Source organism: Scomber scombrus, chromosome 6 (genome assembly GCF_963691925.1).
Source record: "Scomber scombrus chromosome 6, fScoSco1.1, whole genome shotgun sequence".
Taxonomy (NCBI): Eukaryota; Metazoa; Chordata; class Actinopteri; order Scombriformes; family Scombridae; genus Scomber; species Scomber scombrus.
This window is the reverse complement of record NC_084975.1, coordinates 24,295,276-24,315,870: the sequence shown is the minus strand read 5'-3', so window position 1 is coordinate 24,315,870 and position 20,595 is coordinate 24,295,276. Positions and strand designations below refer to the sequence as shown.

Genomic DNA, 20,595 nt, shown 5'->3' with positions numbered 1-20,595 from the left:
AGTCCGGGTCCTGTTAATCCGAACAAATCACACACACTGCCACAACTAGGTTGGTTTAAGGCATGAATACTGCACAGATGGCTTTAAGATTGTTGAAATATGACTTTATGAAACCATTTTCAGAAATTTCCCCTCTACGTTTAACACGCATATATGCACTATCACCTCTCTCTGCCTCTTTCTGTATTACAAACACACACTTTTTAACATAATTTCTGGATCTGAGTAAACTTCTGGTAGGAAAACTAATTATTTTTCTTTTAAAGCATCATTTAGTATTTAATCATGGAAAACTGTGGATCAGGTGAGACTGTGTGTCACCCCCTCTGCTGGTAGAAATGTGTACAGCTGAGTTGTTCCTAGCCAGAAGGTGTTAGTGATTAACCCTTCCTGTCTAACCAGGAGACCAGCAGCAGGGCGAAGTGCAGACAGGGTTGAACTTCCTAAACTCTCCAGCAGCTATTCAAAGCTCAATTTCAGCAGTTTTTACAGATTTTGATGCACTGGCAACAACTGAAGAATCAGTTCTGACTACTTTGGTGAGTGTACTCTTTGTATATTTTGTTATTAAGTCATCTCGGAAGTCTGATACTTGTATGATACTGTTTCCTAACTAATGTGTACACTTGATATCTCAAAGAAAGAAATTCCTTTAGCGTGACAGCCTGCAAAGAAAAGAGCCTGATCTCCTCTCTAGCTTTGCAGAGTTCAGAGAGGGAAACATGAAAGTTAAAGTTTAAACACTGTACAGGTCATGGCTTGTTCCCTGACTACTGGATGACTATATCTGTGAGGTGTGGTGATAGATAGGGACACTTTTATAGACTAGTTTAGTATCCTTTTTTAAATTTTATGATGCATGATGTAATAATATCTCTTCTGCATTTACATCCACAGGAGCCAGGCTTGTCATATACTGCTAAAATAATTTATCAAGCTGGATTAAACTTCAGTGGAGACATCCTGCAGGTTTGAATGAGTCTCTGCACTCATTAGAGACATGGATGCTTTTGAGGGAATTCACAGTGTCCAGATTTCTTCTTCTCCACCATCTGCAACTTCATCCAGCCCAGGATATGAAGTCCTCAGGGCAGGAAAATCTGGAATAGCCGTATATTCCTCAACTGTCTTCTATGGGACACCTGGAGTCCTGGGACAGCCTTCAGCCAGGCACAACAAGTCCAGCAGAGAAACTGAGGAGAGAGACTGTGCTGTGGGAAGGTAAACATCCTGGCAAGAAAAATCATATATTCTTACCTGTATGGAACAAACATGATGCTTTTATTGTTCAAAAATGACCATAAAGCAGTTTGGTGCCCTTTTGTGTGCCCATTTCTATTGAAAGAACTTTTCAAAATTATAAGACAGAAAAACTCAACATTATGAGATAAAATGTCAAAGTTATGTGATAAGAAGTCAAAAATGATTACAAAGTAAGTCAAAATTCTAGTTTTTCATCTCATGACATGCAAAACAGGTCACTAGCTGAGCTCAAACCAAGGCTGTCTCAATTAGATATCCTGAATAATAAGTCACCAGGATGAAGTGATGTGCTGAGTACCACCAAAATATAGTTAAAAGTAGTAGTTTGGTCCCTCTGACTGATGTGTTACTCTAAAGGATTTATTAGATTATTAATACGGTTGCTGCTGCAGCTGGTGGAGCGTTTAGACACGTGGTTCCCAACCTAGGGGTCGGGCCCCTCCAAAGGGTCACCAGATAAATCTGAGGGGTGGTGAGATGATTAATTAGAGAGAAAAAAAGAAAAAACAAAGTTCTGACACACAAATCTGTTTTCAGTTTTTTTATATTTTCTCTAATCTTTGATTTTTGATCATTTAATGAAATTAAATTATGTGAGAAGTTTAGAGGGAAAAATCACTATTTGGTGGAGCTGTTAACAACTCATAGACATCTGAAATGTGACCTCAACTACACACTGCTTTTTGTAAGACGCCAAAAGACAAAAAGGTTGGAAACTACTGGTTTCATCTTTCATCTGTATTTTAAAAGCTTATTATATTACAAATGTATTTAATAATTTATTTATATTAATTATTTATATAACATTTTAAAAACCATCCAAAACAAATACCATTTCCCATATGCTTGTCCAAGTCAGAAAGTTTAATTTCAATTATATAAATGTATGGTGGTTTACGCAGCGATGGGTATCTCTTTCATTAATATATAAATCCAATAATCAAACTATAGTGAGACAAAGAGAGAAACGTCCTCTTTGTCTTTATTGCTTTCAGCCATTTAGTCAGGCCCAGCTGTCTCTTGGCAGCAGATATCAGATCTGCCCTGTAGCCTACTTTAAATGTTGTGTGTGTGCCTTTTCTCTTTAGATTTTAAGCAAGGTGAACTGTGACAATTAAATAAAAAATAAAAACGCAGCTCTTGGACGGGAGCCGGCTCCCATCGTTCACATAAAGGAGCCCGACTCTAAGGGCCTGTGACTGACAGGGGCCCTAAAAAATGTTTGAACATTTTGAACAATTAAAATAAAAATTAACATATCATCATTAATAGACATTAATAGAATATTTCATTTACAATTAAACTAATGCTTTATTTGCATGCAGGTAGAAGTAGAGTCTTCCCTGTGTTCCCCCATTTCTAAGAAATTTACCTCCCATCAAAATTAGGCCCTATGTTCCCCCAGCCTTATGTTCCCTCAAATGATTTTCCACCAAATTAGGCCCCATGTTTCCTCAGGCCTACATTCTCATAGCACAGGTATGGCCATTCCCTAATCCACATAATGTGTTGTTGCCCCAGTTTAACCTGTTTTTTTAATCTATGAAAATGCTTGAAAGGCAAGTGAAATTCTTTTTTTTATTATTAAACCGTGGGAACATAGGGCTGAGGGAACATAGACACACTCCCCAGGTAGAGGTGTGGTTACAGAAATGACGCATGGTGGTGGTGGTGGTTGTGGGGGGGTGGGGGTCTTTTCATGGGGCCCAATTTCTCTGGCGGCGCCCCTGCAGACACATCAGTATTTGGCTGAGTGTGCCTCTCCTCTGCAGTCCGGATGTTTGGGTCGGGGCGTTGGGGAGTTGTGTGTTTTTTGGGAGTGGATGCGTTTCTGTCATGTGACCTGCCGACTGACAGCCAGCCGTAAACAGAGAGAGAGAGAGAGAGAGAGAGAGAGAGAGAGAGAGAGAGAGAGAGAGAGAGAGAGAGAGAGAGAGAGAGAGACTTTTTTCTCTCCCTCCTATCTCTCACAGCATTATATGGCGGGTGATGAAGAAGAAAAGCAGTGAAGTATAGTATATATTTACACAGCTGTCTCACTTTTTACTCATCATCGTTTTCTAAGCTGCTGACGTCGTAGCTGTGACGTCAGCGTCCGCATTCCTGCGCCGTGTGATTTAAACGCGCAGAGATTAGTTTCACTGAGACCTGCAAACATCAACATCACTGCTTCCTATCGGGGTTTTACTATTGATTTAACGCCAGAAAACAGCCTGGAGGACACTGGGGGGGAGAAGCTGACAAGGTACAGGTTTATGGAGGTTTGTCTGACGGGGTAACAGGGCGGATACTGAGGAGGGTAGGAGGGTTGGAGGACGGGGGGAAAAAGTTGTAGTTACCTAACGAGGACTAGGTTAGGTTAGATTAGCTGCTAAAAGTCCTGATTACTGTGTTTTTATTTTACTTTACTTTACATAACTTTATGACTTTGTTGTTGTGGGGAAAATGAAACTATGTCGATCCTGCAGAGCTTTGATGAAATGTTGAGGATTGCTAATGCAGTAGCAGAGAGTCAGCAGCTGTTTATTATCACCAGTAAACACAGCAGCTGTAATGGATTAGATAACACAGATGTTCCTCTATTAATATATATATGAGTTCAACTATTGTAGGTGAGTTTACATTATAAACAGTCTCTGGTTTACATATAATAATAACTTTAATAATTATAACTTAATTTGTGTAGCATCTTTCATACAATAAATGTAGCTCAAAGTGCTTAACAACAAAAAGAAATCATACTCAGGGAAAGGAAAGGAGCATAGTTTTAGTTTAGTAGTTTAGTAGCTTTATTGTCATTATATTGAGGTTCAGACAACAATATAACAACATTTAGATAGCACTCCCTGAGCCATAAGAACATTTAAGACAATTAAAAACAATTTAAGACATAAATAAAACATTGGTAATCTATAAGAGCAATAAAGTGCAATATGCAATATAAAAAGTTGTAAACAGTGTTGTTAAAAAAAATGAACAGAAAAGAAAGGAACATTAATGTAATATTAGATGGAATATAAGAATAAAAGCAATATGTAGGGGTTTGATCACCATATAATACACATTTCTACAGGTTACCTTCACATTTTGTATAATAAGATGATTTTTTTCTTGTTAGATAACTGCAAAAATTATATCGGTCTCTAGTGTCTTCACAGTACACACAGTTTAATTACTGATCATGATATATTTATGTCGCCTCACTAACTAAACTAACTTGTTATATTTTTGTTTGTGATGCTGTTAAGGTTGGTAGATCTGGATCCAGAGCCAGAGCCCAGAATGGAGGGAGGAGGCCAGGCAGGACCCACCTCAGGAAGAGACCGCGGCAGCCTCTCACGGATCCGTAGCTCCTCGCTAGAAATCCGAGAAAAAGAAATCCGAGAAAAGGGCTCGGAGATCCTTCGGGAACAGCTGGATGCTGCAAAGAAGGTGTTGTAACCTACTTTATGCTAAAACGCAAATATACACACGCACATTTTCAGATCATAGTCACTTTAGGGAACATTACATGGACTTACATTAATTTCTTGGTGACTTACTCTATCCCTAATCATAAGCACTGCCTAACCCTAACCACAACCACTGACCCAAAAAACAGCCTTTTCCCAATTGGGTACACAGTTTTTGTCCCCAGTTAACTGGGCCTAAGGCTGAGATTTCTCCCACAAAAGTAGCCTGTGACATACCACACACTAATGGCACTGTATAGCCTGGAGAAAAAAAGGTTGACAAAGCAAAAATCCTTTCTTGTGAAACGTGGTCATTTCCCTTTCTCCCGCACATTTCAGGAACTGAAACTAAAAGACAAGGAGTGTGAGCGTCTGTCGCAGGTCAGGAATCAACTGGAACAAGAGCTGGAGGAGCTGACCGCCAGTCTGTTTGAGGTAAGCAGGAGTTATTGCCGTCTGCTGAGTGTGCTGCAATTAACACATGCATTCGGCCCTGATGATGATGATGAGGCAAGTGATGTGAAGCTGTGATGAGTCTTCAAAGTCACAGTTTGCATTGCAATAAAACATATTTACTGGCAGGTTTAAACAGGATTGTTTCAGCTTTTTCAACAAAGAGAGACAACAGAAGTTTTGGGACGAGGGTTCAGTGGACAAAACTTCATCTGGAATGTTTAAATTCTGCATTAATCAGTATTTTATTACATTAACAAAGGATCAAATTACTGAGTATGAAGGGAATGACCCCCTCTCTCAATGTTTCAGCCTCTTGAGGCTCATTGTTTTGGTTTTATGGCTCCAGGACTGCAGCCAACAAATTCATTTTACAAATCGATTATTTAAAAAAAATTTAAAATGATTTTACTATCCAAAGGAGGAAATTCATTTGGTCAGAGGTGCATACAAGAGTTAAAACAGTATGAAAAGTTAACATCACAAAACAATACATGGAGGTAAAACAGTATTAAGGACAAGCACACATGCACAGGCCCACATAAAAGCTATTTGTGACCCTAAAAATCAATGAAAAAAGATCAAACGTATTGAGATGTAGGGCTGAAACTAAGAATTATTGTCATTATTGATTAATCTGTCAGTTATCTATTTGTTTGGTCTATAAAATATCAGAAAATGATGAGAATCTGAAAAATGTAGTTCACTCTTTCCAAAAGCCCAAGAAGACGTCTTCAATGTATTGTTTTGTCCCGAGCAGAAGTCCACAGCGCAAAGATATTCATTTTACCAGCATAGAGGACTAAAGAAACAAGAAAGATATTCACATTTAAGAAGCTGTAATCAGAGTTTTATTTTCTTAGAAATGTACTCCCAATGATTAATCGATTAATTGATTGTTTTAACTCTATCCATCCCACAAACTGTTCTCATCAACCTCGTTTTCATTACCTGCTCCGCACCAAACTGAATTACTTCTTTTTTTTAATCTTCTACAAAATATCTTTATTGAAAATTGACACAAATATTTAATAGTATCATGGCAGAGCAGGTGAGATAAATGCAAAGTGAACTAAACTAACAAGAAACACAAACATCTTAAATCCAACAGAGAACAAAGAAAGAAGAAAAAAGAAAATAAATGTTATGTCTCCCTCCTCACATTTAACCTCTAGTTTAGGTGTGTTATTTGTTGATACACCCGATGGGTTCATTAGAAGAAGGAGGGAGGATTGTCATTCTTCCAGGATACAATACATTTATTGCCCACAAATGGGACATTTTAATGAGTCGTACATTAAGCTGGTTGTCCTGTGGCAATATTAATTTGTCGAGCACGGTACATCGACAATTTCACACAGTCCCTGAACATATAAATGAGAATCTCTGTATCTGTTTTATATCTATGACTTGATATAAAAGTACTCTTCTTCATCTTGTAGGATTTACTTCTTGTCGAGTGTTTTAACCTTGTTTTCATGTTTTTAATATTCAGGAAGCTCATAAGATGGTTCGTGAAGCTAACGTCAAACAAGCAGCAGCAGAGAAACAGCTGAAGGAGGCTCAGGGGAAGGTGCGTGAACTTGTGTTTTATTCATTACTGTCCCTTTTTAGCACCTAAAGCTATTTTAAGTGAGTTATTTAGATGCATAAATAGCCTTTTTGTCTAAGTTATTGATTTCCGCCCCATCATCAGAATTCCATCACTTTCTCTAATCCAAGTCTGCGTTATCTTCTCCGTGTGGCTCTCAGATCGATGTCCTGCAAGCAGAGGTGACGGCTCTTAAGACTCTGGTGTTGACGTCCACGCCTTCTTCACCGAACCGCCAGCTGCATCCACAGCTGCAGTCTCCGGGCACCAGGGGAGCGTACAAACATGTCGGTCACATCCGCAACAAGAGCGCGAGCGGTGCCTTTCCATCCTCACCTGGAAAACCTGAACCCTCCTCAGTTTCCATACAGCCTGCGGCCAAAGAGGACCGAGAGGTAACCTGAAGGATGTTTATACACGCGCCTCTTTTCTCAAAGTAGTTTTCTACAACCTCAAAGTTGTGCATTTCTGCTTCTACTCCTCCTTCTCGTGTCCAGTCCGTCTCTCATCTTGAGAAAATGAATTTCCTCTTTGCTTGTTGTTTGTTCTTTCTCTCGTTACTAACATCTCCCTCACTTGTTCCTCCTCTCTTTCTCTGGTGTCTGTTCCTCTCTCTCTTAGTCTGCTGTTCCTGCTCTCCTCTCTCTGATTCTCTGCCTGGTTCCTGGCCAGTCTGTCAGTATGACCTATGACCCTTATTGGCAGGAGCAGGGGGAGGGGCAAGGGACTGACAGCAGACAGGTAACTGCATACCGTTCGACCTGGTTCGACGTGATAAGTCTTGCAGGTTTCGGCCACTGGAAAATGGATCTGTTTGCTGTCATTGTGAACATTTACAGGACAATGAGGGTGTTTTTCCTGCCCCGGAGCACAAAGTGACAGTGATACACAGTATGGTATCTCTGAGGAGGAGTTTGAGAGCGACACTCTCGAGCTGGCTCGACAGACTAGTGGCTCTCCAGTTCAGAATCTGTTTTAATGTTTAAACAGTTTTTATAGCATTTAGAGGCTTTTTATAATGAAGTTGTTTTTAGTGAACCACAATGTTTATGGCTCCTGACTGGTTTGGTTAAGAGCTGGTCTTTCTAATGTTTAACTACAACTCATTTTAACTGGAGAACAGTCACCGCATAGTCATATGACCTTTGAATCACTGTTTGCATCAACAGCTGGATAAAAAGTTTGATCCTGTTATTTAAAACTCTGCAGCTGGGATTCTTTATTTTTGAATATTCAGCTTATAGAAAATCAAAAGCTGCCAAATGCAGTGAGAAAACTGAATACTAATCCTCTGTCTTTTTCTAACTTTACTGTTTACCCATCTCTCTGTAGTGTATAACATTTTTTCTAAAACTCTACTAATGTCCTTTTAAAGTCACGTCTGTCCTCAGTTGAATTATTTTCTTGAGGTGATCGCCGTGGTTCAGACAATCATAACAACTATTGGACGCATTGCCACATTCATCTTCCACTTCACTTCCCATATCACACCATCATTATCTGGTCAGGATTTCAGCTTGTCCAGTACTTTGGTTTGTGATCAAACAGCTGCCCATCTGATTTATGCTGCTTGTTTTTTAGCTATGTGTTCTATTTATCATAGGTTTTTAGGTTATTTAATTAAGTATTTATATTAGGGTCTATTTTTGATGCTATTTATTCTGTACGCTGCTGGACCTGAATAACACATTTTGTTCCTTCATGTTTTTAGCATGTATGAATGACAGTAAATTAAACTGAACTGAACTGACGCTCCCATAAGCCTCAGCAGTACTTTGCATGCTAACAAGCTGAACTATGTTAACATTATTGTGACTGTGGATTAGCTCAAAGCAGCACTGTGCTGCACGCAGCCTCTCAGAGCCGCTTACATGGCTTTAGACTCTTCGTTTTGTTGTTTTTACATTTTAAAGAGCGGTCAGTTTTTTTTAAACATTTTGGACAATAAAGGTTTTGACCTAAATTAACATTCTGTCTGAAGATGATTTTTAGATTTATTAATTAATATCAATAGTTTAATGAATGTTTGTCGAGTTGGTAAATCTTTTCGGACTTCAAGTTTAAAACCCTGCGTTCTCGAGCCAAAAAGCAAACAACAAATCTCATTTTGGAATAAATCTTATTAGTTGGATTTCTGATACTGAGCCAGACCATTTGTGTCTATTTAAAATATTTGACTTTATGTTGTCAATTCAAAGCCTCCATAATTTAAGAGTAAAGACAGGTGGGGCATCAAAGCTGTAGCTGCATGTAGACATGGATCATTGACAGTGATTGACTGTTTCTCTCTGCAGATGGACTCAGTTCTTTACGCAGAGTTTCTGATGTGGAAGGAACATCCGAGTCTGGACCGCTCCTCTGCCTTCCTGAGTCGGATCCACAGAGAAGATATCGGACCCTGCCTCTCCTTCACAAGATCTGAGGTCAGAATCTCACCACTCTGCAGAAACGTTACATCGTTTACATGTGTTGTATTTTACTGTCGCGGTTTTCCCACAGCTGTCCCAGTTGGTGCAGAGTGCTGTGGAAAACAACTCTCTGACTATCGAGCCTGTGGCCATGTCAGCATTACCGATGGTTAAAGCCTCAGCGATTGAGTGCGGAGGCCCTAAGTGAGTTATCTACATAATAACTATCACGCTGTCCTCTCTTTGACCCCTCACTGCTAAACAATAGCCAGTCAACACTGAAAATTCACTCTCTTTTGGTTTTGGGTTTCTCTCCTGATGATTTTCTTTTCTTACTTTGTATCTGAGAGGGATTTAATCACTGGGCACATTTCTAATCTTTGTCTGATGAAAATCTTTGTTTTTCCAGTGGCTTTAGGGCAGCAATAGAAACGTAAGTCTCCTCAGGAAACAATCACCTGTTAAGTTTTTCACTAACACAAATCACTGCATCATAAAATCAATCCCGCCTTATTCAGACGTCAAAAAGTGAAGTTGAGGAAACTGTGAACGAATCTGTAAATTAACCAGATGGAGTTCTGCATGCGTCCGTGTGTTCAGTCACGTAACCTACGACCTTTTCCTCTTCAAGTCACTAACTTCTCTAACTTCACTTCTCTTTTGTTTCACTTCTGAAACTTGTCTCTGTGTGGAATGTGTTTTGTATTATTTAGCCAAGTTGGAATATTTCTTCTTGTTATGAGCTCAAGGGACCAAACCAGGGTACAAAATTAGCACCAGCCGAAGTCAAATACTGTTAAATTATAATATAATAAGTGGCTGTTAGATTTGCTTTACTCTCCAGCCCCAAAAACAATGGTAGTCTATTGAGATGCTGGTCAAATTTGAACATGGTGGACCAAAAAAGGTCAATTTGGCACCCTGGACTTCACTCATGTTCAGTGTTTGCTGAAATAAAATGACTGTGTATCTGTGTCTTGTAGCTGCATTTTGTGACAGCTGATCTTTCTCCGCTTGTAGAAAATGTGCATTAAGCGGCATGTCGCGGCTCTGCAGGCATCGCATTAAACTTGGCGACAAGGGGAGCTACTACTACATCTCTCCTTCCAGCCGAGCGCGGGTAGCTATCTTTATCTCTGTGACCTTTTTATAACGACACACTGCGGTTGCTACTTGTTAAATGTTGTTTAATGTGACCTCGTCCTTTATTTCACCTTTCCAGATCACGGCTGCTTGCAATTTTTTCACGTATATCCGCTACATCCAGCAGGGCCTGGTGAGACATGATGGTAAGTTAACACTGATATCTATTTGAAATATTTTGTAGTTGGGCCTGGTTTTCTTTATAAATGAGAGTTTTATTCAACCAATGAAATGTTGTATCTTCTGTTGTCTCTCATCCAGCGGAGCAGATGTTCTGGGAGGTAATGCGTCTCCGCAGAGAAATGACCGTGGCCAAGTTAGGTTTCTACTTCACTGACCAGGGCTAGAGGACCCGATAGGACACTGAAACACCCAACAGGACAGCATGGTCCCAGGACCTCACTTACTCAGACGTCTGAGTAACAGACAGGTCTTGGATCAGTTTTTGTAGCAGAGGGTGTACGGCGTGAGTGCTGCAGCAGAAGTCAATCAACAAGGGAAGCAGAAAATAATTAACTGCCACTTTTGAATTTGCAATTTAATTAGATTCAAACCAATACTGCAGGAAAGAAGGAAAATTATTTTTAAAGATGGGCTGTTCTTCCCAAAATTGTACAACACAAGTTTCTGTTATACTGCGGGCCGAGTAACTAACCACTGTCCTCCAGATATTCTCTTTGCAACTGTGGAGAAAATGTTTCAGTTTTTAATCTTGTGGGCGCTGAACCTCCCCGGTGGAGTACACACACACACACACACACACGACTTCTTATGCTAATACAACAGATCGTATGTATCATGTTTCAGGCTGTTGAAAAGATGAACACAGGATGAACACAACCTGCAGAGTTTAGTTGGTCTCTTACCTCAAGTGTTATATACTTATATAAGTAAGTATATATGTAATAGTTTATATTGTGAGACAATAATCCGTATAGATCTCACTGAACAGTGATCTATTTCTTATGCATCTCTTACAACCACAGCAAAGACAATTCGTCTCTGCATGGCCTTAATTTTTGTCGATGCACTCTTGCACTACCTGTTCTTAGATGCCTTGTATTAAAAAAAAAAAAAGAAAAGAGAAAAAAACAACAGACAAAACACCTGCAGCTGCTGCTGCATGTTAGCCAGGCCTGTACTTCATAATCCGATATATTGTCAATGAATTAGTAACAGCTTTCCTATGTAGCTGGTAAATGAACAAGCTTTAAAACGTGATATGATCGCAAAATGCACAACTGTAGTTTTGCACGTCTGCAATCAACAATATGTACATACAGTATAAGCCATAAATGACTTTGCATGAATGCAGTTCATAGCCATATTATGCAATTTATATTGGCTGTCGTACCTCATAGTATAGATTATTATTATTATTAATGGCCAATTTTTACAGAAGAAGTCTTTTTGAAGGTAAAAATGAAGAATATTGTGAGTCAGAAAGTGCAATAACTGCTTCTTAGCCTTATTAGGCTTTGAGTTTCCTAACCTCAGTGTACTGATAATAATGTCTTCCAGTGTAAACACTCCATTAAAGATGAGACATCGTAGCCTGACTACATCACCTTTGTACTGTGTGTCATTTATAAGCCTTGTTTGGATCAAATCTGATAGCGCATGAATGGCGGGTCTTTGTTAAGTTTAGCCTGAAGTTTGGGAACGATGACTCATCACTAATTAATTTCAGCTCAGTATACAACAAGTTCACACGCAATTTCTCTCGGGGAACTTCACAGATTAAGGTCATCGCCAGGAACCGCCTGGTTACCCCTACACAAAACGCTCTGCTACACAACCACAGTTGCCTAACAGGTTTGTAAGCAGGAATCAGGCACAGGGAGAAAATACTGGGACCGTATCCCGCTCAGAGGAGCTTTATGGTGTGAAAATCTGTTTTGGGAACAGACATTCCAGTAAGATTTTGGTTTCCTGATTGAAAAGACCTTTGTAAGCTTGTTTTTCTGTTCTCATCGCCTCACCATACAGATTACAGCAGACCCGGAGGAAATAGTTTGGGTTGTAGTTAATGAATAAGTACAATCAGTGGTCAGTGATATAATGTGTAGTCAGATATATAGAGTTAGTAAGTGTCTAGTTTTGTACATCATGATGAGTGTCATATGAATCTATTATAAATTAACAAGACCAAAATATTATTACACTACAATACATACAGACAGTTTAAAACACATTTCAAATAACAAAGAACATTAGGACAATAATTAACCGAACTCATTAAGATGGTTGATTAACTTTTCCCCTGGCAACACCCAGCGCGGACTAACTCTTCTTTCTTGGGGAAATATCTGCAAGAAACACATTGTTATTCACACGTCACTTTAAAGCCACTGTTATGTAACTGTGTGAGATGTTTGTTTAATATTTATTTTGATTGTTTGACTTTTGTAATCTAAAAATCTATTATCCCGAACAGATTTGGGACACTTTTATAATATTTGTGTATAACAGTGAAATCCAGATTCTGTCCTCTATTAAATGAATTTCTACCTTCAGTACGTACCTTCGATAGCAGATCATCATCATCACCAGCACGGCCGTACCACCGATCACTACTATGACCGCAGTGACAACGGACACCGCGGACAGTGAGGAGGGCTCTGTATCAACACAAACAAACACACACTCACTAAGATTAATTATGTGTTGTCTATGTTTACATATTTCAGCGTTGTGCTTCAAACAAAATAGTAACGTGAGTTTTTTTTTTCAAAAAAGGATCTGAGCTGACCTGAGCAAATGAAGGAACCTGGCATGTTGAGGCACTCCATGTTGTGTGGGCAAGAAGGACTCTGTTCTTCACATTCATTAATATCTGCAACAACGACAAAAACACAGATACCATTATCATGAAATACATTTTATATCCAGCAGGGACAGATGGGTTTTCATGATTATTGCTTCTCTTTCAGTTAAATATCATTCATTTTTAGAGCTGAAACAACCAGTCGATTGGTTGACGGGCAGAAAGTGATTCTATGCCGAGTGATAATCGACTAATCCTGCAAGTCATTTATCAAGCAAAACTGGTTTTCGTCATCAACTGGCTGCTTTTCTTCGTCTCATGTGATAAGCTAAATATGTTCAGCTTCTGGACGACATGTTGGACAAATCAGGCTGTTTGAAGATGACGTCATGAGGTTTAGAAAATTGTGATTTTTCGTCATTTTCTGACATTAACTTCTATTAAATGAGAAAATAAACATTTTAGTTGACAATGAAAATCATATTTAGTTGCAGCTTTAGATATTTTGGTTTCTTGACAAAAAGATCTGACATCCAACTTGTCAATGTCACACTTAAAACAATCTGCAAAATGCCTTAAAATTAGACTCTTTACCACCACTACAGCTGTTCAAAGGCCTCTCAGGCCATCTCAGACCTTATTTTAATTGATTGCAAATGTTTTTAACATCACTGTGATCTTATCTGTTTACTTGTATTTATTCATCGTTTTATTTTACCTAATATTTTCTTTTATTTCTTTTATGATACCTAATATTGTTTTATGTTGTTGTAAATAAGGATTCCTCCTCATGGTCTTTCGAGGTAAAATAAAGGTTAATAAATCAAGATGAACGTCACTTCTTTAAATCCAATCCATGACGTGATGTTGAGAAATACCCGGCCCTCCTTTAGGCTTTGTACCTTGGCATGTTGGGGGTGCGGAGCTCCACTTCTGAGTGTCTGGATCACAGCTGATGGACGAAGAGCCCAGCAGCTTGAAACCAGAGTGACACTGATAGAGAATCACAGAGCTGCAGAGCAGAGAGTATCCGGACTGAATCCTGGGTATCGGACCGCAGCTGGGATCTGGGAGACAGAAGTTAATACAGGTGTGTGGAGCGGGATAGAGGAAGAACTTTTGAAAAGCAGAAGTATGGATTACTTTAAAAAATAGATTGTTTTTGAGAGGTACGGGGATGAGGAGGGGGCGTTGCTTCTCTCATTGACTGTGACAATCATGATGGATGCTGTTATTGTTGTTGATCATTGGATAAATATAACTGTAATAAAAATATAACTTCCTCCTGCTCCTTTTCAGATGTGGGATTTTTTGGTTTGATACTGTAAGTTTGGTGCTCATGTTAAATTCTATTGATTACTATTATTTGTTTTTATTCATCTGTGTTTTTTTCATACACTTTTCGAAGTAAACTTTCAAAAATCCAAATCAAATCACAGCAGATCAAATTTAGCAAAGAAAGCTTCCGTCCTCTTTTTCAGATCCTCACCTGAGTCTGGCTCTTTCCAGGGACTGAGGTCGAGGTGGGGTATGAGCGGGTGGGAGCAGGCCAGCATGGCGTCCGGGCTCTCGGTGCGTGAGAAGGCGTTGGCAGGAACGTGGGTGATGTGGCTGTTGTCGCAGATGATGCGGGATAGAGAGACAGCGTGGAGGTTTCTCCTCTGGGCGCCGGTGAACACTCCTTCCCTCTCCCACCAAAACCTCGAGGGACAAAGATTTGGATTTCTTTACTTACACTCAGGCTTAATTTGTGTTACATCAAATCAGTGGATGATTTTTTTGTTTTACCTGTCGCCATCTCTCAGGTCTCTGAACTGTCTCGCCAGCAGGCAGGACAGCAGCGGTCCCACACGGCCTCCGGGCAGAGCAGGTTCAGAGATGCCCCCCACCCACACGTCGATGTTGTGTGGTGTCCCGTACAGGAGCTGGAATTTGTGAGCCAAAGTTTGGTTACGGAGGATTTCTGCCAGCTCTGATGTCGTGTTGGGAACAGAGAGGCCGCAGAACCTTCGCCACGAGCCGTATCCTTTGTGGGAAAAGACGAGGGAGACACACGAGGGAGAAGATTAAGCTTTAAATACAGTTTTGTGAGGGAGAGTCTGAATTATGATTTGTTAGGATACGTCTCTGTCTCTTCTGACTTTGATTCAAACAACTACAGCAACACCAGTGAGTGTTTATAGTGCAGATTTACACGCATTCCTACACTACATGCTCATTTTATACAGTACTTAACACAAATTGCCAGGAAAAGGAATATTTTGATGTCGATCAAAATAGTACTTTGTAATGACACTGCCAATTAAATCACAAATGGAAAGCAAAATTATTTTCCAAAGATTTAATGCAGATGTTTTATTTTCTTAGATGTCTGTGCTTGTATCACTGCAAACTGCAAATAATTGAAGGTTTTTGAAGCTGTGAGAAGCTTTCCTATCTCAAGGGTGCTCTGCCTTGCAGGATAAGCAGATTTCGTATGGATGCTGACTGCATAAGTATGCTTAAAGATCCCCTCCAGACATGTTTAAAGAAATATAAAAATACTTAAAATGCTTTAAATAATAATGTGTCTGTTATGGTTTTACCACAAAAAAGTATAATTACCACTTTAACATCCCTAAAATGGCCTCCAGCCTCTAATAAATTTCTGTTAGGTGACTAAATTTAACCCAAATACAATCTGTTTTGAAACAATGTTTGTAGACAGTCATTAGAGGACTTTCACTATGAAGTGATACAGCAACTCTGCAGTGTGTCAGAGTTAAGAAGTTGGTACCTGGCAGGCCATGATCCCGGCCCCTCTGGAGGTTAAGGGCTGCGAGGTCGAGAGGCATCCCTCCCTGTGCCTGAAACAGCCGCTCCGTCAGCTCCTCCACCATCATCTGACCCGGAGTCTGCAGCTTAGCCGGGGACAGCAACAGACCGCGCAGCACGGGGTCGATACCACCTGATCAATACACCAGCAGAAAAATTAAAGATTGAAACACAAAAAGCTGAGACATTTACTGATTTACAGCATCACACTTTACCTTCCTGCACAACCCTCCAAGAGGCAAAGAGTGAGTGATGCAGAGGCAGCGAGGGATGCTGGGAGTTAGCGGTGTAACCTGGTCCCAGCCTGGATACTACTGGCTGCACGGTGACATGGGCAAAACGAAAAGCAGCTGCCGCAAAGGCGTTAGCGATGCTGGGATCCACTTCAGGGTCATAACCTTTGTAGGGAGGCATCAGATGGGACATGGTGCTCTCACCGAGGACCCGCGGCAGGTAGTGCTCCCACGTTAGGATCTGAAAAGATAAAAGGAAGCAGGTCAGAGTGAGGCGAATGATCTCACAGGTGGAGGTAAAAACTGAAACTGCTGATGACACCTGGTGGATGGCTCCCATGATCTTGCGTGCCTCTTGATAGAGGGTGTCGGGGCTCCAGTGAGGATTGAGCAGGTGTAACTCTTTGACCAGCCGGTTGTGCTCTCTCAGGAAGAGCGTGTGCAGCGCGATCATTCCCAGATGCTCGTTGGCTCTTGAATCACCTGCAAAACATGAACCATGAACAACAGCTCCACTGAAGCCTGCAGAAAGTGGACGATTCACTCACTCACCAGCTTGGAAACACGATGTGGTGTTCTCCTGTGGTGCAGATCTGCCTGCAGCGGTGGAGTTACGAGGGCCACAGGGGTCCAGATGAGCCTGCAGCCGAGGGAGAAAGGGCATGTAGGCCAGCTCCTGGTCTGAGTGCTGTGCGTTAAGGGCCATTAAGCCCAGAGGAGAGGAGCGGTTACGTAGAGCAGAGGCCTGATTGTCAGAGCTGCCGTACACCATACTGGCATCCACAAAGGAGGTGATGGCGTTGAGTTGCTCCCGGTGGCGACGGGGCTGAACTCCATCGACGCAGCTCGGAGCAGAGCGGAAGAAAGGCATGCAGCTCTGGATGCCGTTGCGAGGATCTGACAGCGGGATCTGTGGAGAGAAGCTTTCTGTTTTACATCGTCGCTGATGAGAGAAAACAGATGTTAATGTTTTAGCCAGTTTAGCCATTTTTTTTACATGATGATAAATGCTATTGTACATTGTAGATGCATCAATGTATCAAATGCATTTCAGAGTAGCAGTACCCAACCTTGGGGTCTTGACCCGCTATGGATCACAAGATACATCCCAGGGGTCAAAAGACAACTTCTTTTTTCCTTTTCAGAAATTCCTCTTATCTTTAGTTGTTCTCTTGTCAATAAAGGATAATTTCACTTCTTTAAGCTTCTATAAAAAGCGCTTACTTTAAATAGGGGAACAAAAATTGCTCTTTGCATGACCTGGCTATAACACAAAGATAGTATACAACCAATGACGCTCACAAGTCAACATTGCTTTGTGTTAAAGGTTCACAGGCCAAAGTGTTTCATAAGCACTGTGAGGTTTTCACAAATAGGCAATAACTGAGCATGTAATGTCCATAGCATTGTGTTGTGTTTATAAAGTATAGTGTATACATTATTGTATGTTTCACATGTAGATTTTAATAAATGCCTATAACATTTTTAAAAAAAAAGGATAGTATATACAGTATGTCGCATGAAGGAGAAAAACTGAAGCACACTGAGAGCAGCTGATTGGCAGAGAGGTTACACCTGTATGGAGAAACAGGGCGTGTCCCGGCTGCAGGTGCGGGTGCAGTCAGCTCCTGTCCTGAAGGCAGCTGTGCTGGGGCTCTGGGGCGTCAGCACCACGTCATGGTCTATCCACTGGCCCCACTCCACCAGCAGGTGGGACAGAGTGGAGTCCAGAGAGATGTTGTCATTATGGGTGAACAGCACCTCCTGGGACACCAGCCGCACCTGCAAAGACAAACAAGGTGAGGAGTGATGGAGCTCCTGCAGCTGGCAGGACAGAGGATGACTGAGTGCTGCTGCAGGCTCTTACTGGAGGCAGGCTGACGTTGTGGTAAGTGTGCTCTGGGTCCCAGCCTCTGGGCGCCCCCCACATGTCCTCGTACTCTGGAGGCAGCCAGCGGGAATACGGGACATTAGCAGCCCCCCATCTGGGTTTCTGTCTGATCGGAACAACACAACAGACACACAGTTACCAAAAAAAGTGAAAAAAGTAACTCATGACGGCCCTGCTGACACTGACCTGTTGTTGCATTCTCCTGTGATGGATCTGTAGCGCTCAGACAGACAGTCGGTGGGACAGCTGGGTTTGTGCAGCTCAGAGGAGCAGCCCGTCACCTGCAGCAGATTCTCCACATCTCCTTCACTAAGAAGCTCTTTTGAGGACAGTAAACACAACAAAACTTTAATGAAACACACAAAAAACAAATAACTGCTTAGAGACGTTTGAACAGATTATATGCCAGAAAACCAAACGTTTATTTGTTATAATTTGTAAACCAAAAAGTTTCATGTGCATCTGTCTTGTAAAATGACGAGGTCTGATTCTAGGATCATCTGGATGGTTCACTTTTGCCAAAAAGAAATCCAAAAGCAAAGAGGGAATTATGATTACAGAAGAACAAAATTATCATCATGCAAATCGAAATTAGATTTACATGTTTTTGTAGCCTATCTGGCCTGATACTGAGGTGAAAATGATTATCCACGATGGAATAAAAAGTTAAAAAATAAAACTGTTAAACTGTTGCCTGAAACACACAGGAAGCCAGTGTACGGAGGGTCGGGTATGTGAAAACAATAGTTTTGTATTCATAAGATTTGATTAAATGTTTGGAATTATTTGGACAGAAACTATTCGACATACAGGAGCAGAAACACCTCTTTGTGTTGTGCAATGCTGATTTTTAGTACCGTGAGAGTTGGGCTGAACCATAGTGTGAGTGTAGACCATTTCTCTGATCAGCTCCACTGTGTTGTCCAGCAGTTCGGCAGCCCGGATCTGAGTTCTGGTTTTTGCTTCAGTCTGTTTAAACTGAGCCAGCAGATCACTCGGTCTCAGAGCGCCCTCAGAGAGAGACTTCTTCACCCTGGAAACATTAAAAGTTTGTTTTTTCCAGTGTTAACACAATGCTGATGTATACTTTTTCATGTGTCAGATTGATTCTCAACTACAACTGAAGGGTTTTACCTTTCACTTGTGCGAGCATAAGCAGCATCAGTCAGCTCTATCGCCCTCTGAAGAGCCTCCTCCACATATACAGAGCCCAGATACACAGTTCCTGAGATTAACATGAAAGAGAAAGAGAAGAGCTGTGTGATGATGGTACAGTCATTATATTTAAAGAAGGTCTTGACAGATAAGGATAACGTTCCCCAACAATGACTATATCACACAACAAGCTTATAGCTCTAATAATTCCAATTCATATGCAACTATTAATCTTCCAAAACTATGTTTTTTAGGACCTGTGACAATACCCTGACTACAGTTCACATCATGTGAATCTGCAAAACCTCCACCAGCCATGTCTGGCACCTAAAGTAGGGTTTATCTTAGCCAATCGAAACTATAAAAGGTTAGACTGTGGTCCCAGTTAAATCATGTCATTGTTAAATAACAAAAAATGTCAGCTTTCCTTTTCATTGCTTTATATGAATGTTTTATAATGCGATAGATTGGCACTGAACATTAAGGCTCTTAAAATCTGCTCTTTTCAGTAAGTACCCAACAGAAATACTACCTGAGGAGCTGTCAAGTGCGCCGTTCAGTGAAGCATGCTCAGGGAAGGATAGCAGGACAAGAGACAGTCCGAGCAGAGACACCTGAAACCAGAAAACGTCTGAGCTGAACACCTCAAATGTGTGAAGTTACCGATTCTGTCAAATGTATTCAAGCAGAGAAGCAGAAAAACAGAAACTCACCGTCAGTGCTGTGTCCATCTAGATCTCTAAAACCGTTCTATCCGAGCAGAGAGAAAATGAATAGCGCTCATAGTATCTTAATGCTGGGCTGACCGTGGCTCATCTCAGCAGCCAACAGGTGTGTGTGTGTGTGTGTGTGTGTGTGTCAGTGTGTGCTTGTCTCAGAGTGTCCAGGTTGCCATTTATACACTGGCAGCAAAGCCAACAGGTATGTGCAGAATCCCCTTATCTGTCCTTCTGGTGACAGGAACGCAACATCAAACACTGCACTCACTGCCTCGACCAAATAACCTTTTAAATCAAATTTACTTCTGTCTTCTTGCTCATGATGAAAACCCCCTCTGTCATATTTGGATCATTTCAAATAAATCAGACACTTTTAATCCAACGTTATGGAGAATAGATGTTTCTACATCTTGGACACGATCCATGAAACGCACTAAAGAAAAGATGGGTTCATTTAATATTTCAAAGCAGCCAAACTGGAATTTCCAACTAATTTACATTTAGTTTTTAAGAATTATTTCCCCTACAAGTGTGTCTGTGTTTTTGCCACATGCCAAAACATTCAATCTGATGGTCCCGGTGCCAGTGACACAGACAGGTGGTTGAGCTGGAATCTGGGAAATGATGATGAACCAGGGATGAGGATGAATATAAAAAAAAAGCATAAAGGATCAGACAGAAAGGTCAAAATGATTGCAGTTAATAC

At 40.8% G+C, this 20,595-nt stretch overlaps 2 protein-coding genes across 2 annotated transcripts; one reads left to right on the top strand and one right to left on the bottom strand.

Annotated features, from left to right (window-relative positions):
- Window positions 1-1,000: 1,000 nt before the first annotated feature.
- On the top strand, window positions 1,001-11,862 carry rab3il1 (RAB3A interacting protein (rabin3)-like 1). The gene is made up of 12 exons (XM_062421557.1): window positions 1,001-1,221; window positions 3,344-3,508; window positions 4,512-4,695; window positions 5,055-5,150; window positions 6,664-6,741; window positions 6,921-7,154; window positions 9,054-9,182; window positions 9,259-9,371; window positions 9,577-9,600; window positions 10,188-10,287; window positions 10,390-10,456; window positions 10,572-11,862. Exons 1-12 carry the CDS (start codon window positions 1,001-1,003, stop codon window positions 10,655-10,657), a joined length of 1,497 nt encoding a protein of 498 aa, XP_062277541.1. The 3' UTR covers window positions 10,658-11,862.
- Window positions 11,863-14,510: 2,648 nt separating this feature from the next.
- epx (eosinophil peroxidase) lies at window positions 14,511-19,901 on the bottom strand. Its single transcript, XM_062421556.1, has 13 exons — window positions 19,884-19,901; window positions 19,703-19,784; window positions 19,150-19,240; window positions 18,873-19,048; window positions 18,202-18,361; window positions 17,992-18,121; window positions 17,700-17,906; window positions 16,677-17,034; window positions 16,447-16,607; window positions 16,107-16,365; window positions 15,854-16,024; window positions 14,866-15,103; window positions 14,511-14,778 (listed from the first exon to the last, which is right to left on the bottom strand). Exons 1-13 carry the CDS (start codon window positions 19,899-19,901, stop codon window positions 14,511-14,513), a joined length of 2,319 nt encoding a protein of 772 aa, XP_062277540.1.
- Between the last annotated feature and the right edge of the window lie 694 nt (window positions 19,902-20,595).

Excerpts from the sequence above, each read along its gene's own strand:
- epx (XM_062421556.1), bottom strand. Across the intron at positions 17,907-17,991 it reads ACAACGTCAGCCTGCCTCCA|GTGCGGCTGGTGTCCCAGGA; the intron begins GTAAGAGCCTGC and ends TTGTCTTTGCAG. Across the intron at positions 15,104-15,853 it reads CCGGGATCATGGCCTGCCAG|GATACGGCTCGTGGCGAAGG; the intron begins GTACCAACTTCT and ends TTTCCCACAAAG.
- rab3il1 (XM_062421557.1), top strand. The coding sequence starts at position 1,001 with ATGGATGCTTTTGAGGGAATTCACAGTGTCCAGATTTCTTCTTCTCCA. Across the intron at positions 6,742-6,920 it reads TGAAGGAGGCTCAGGGGAAG|ATCGATGTCCTGCAAGCAGA; the intron begins GTGCGTGAACTT and ends TGTGGCTCTCAG. Across the intron at positions 9,183-9,258 it reads TCTCCTTCACAAGATCTGAG|CTGTCCCAGTTGGTGCAGAG; the intron begins GTCAGAATCTCA and ends GTTTTCCCACAG.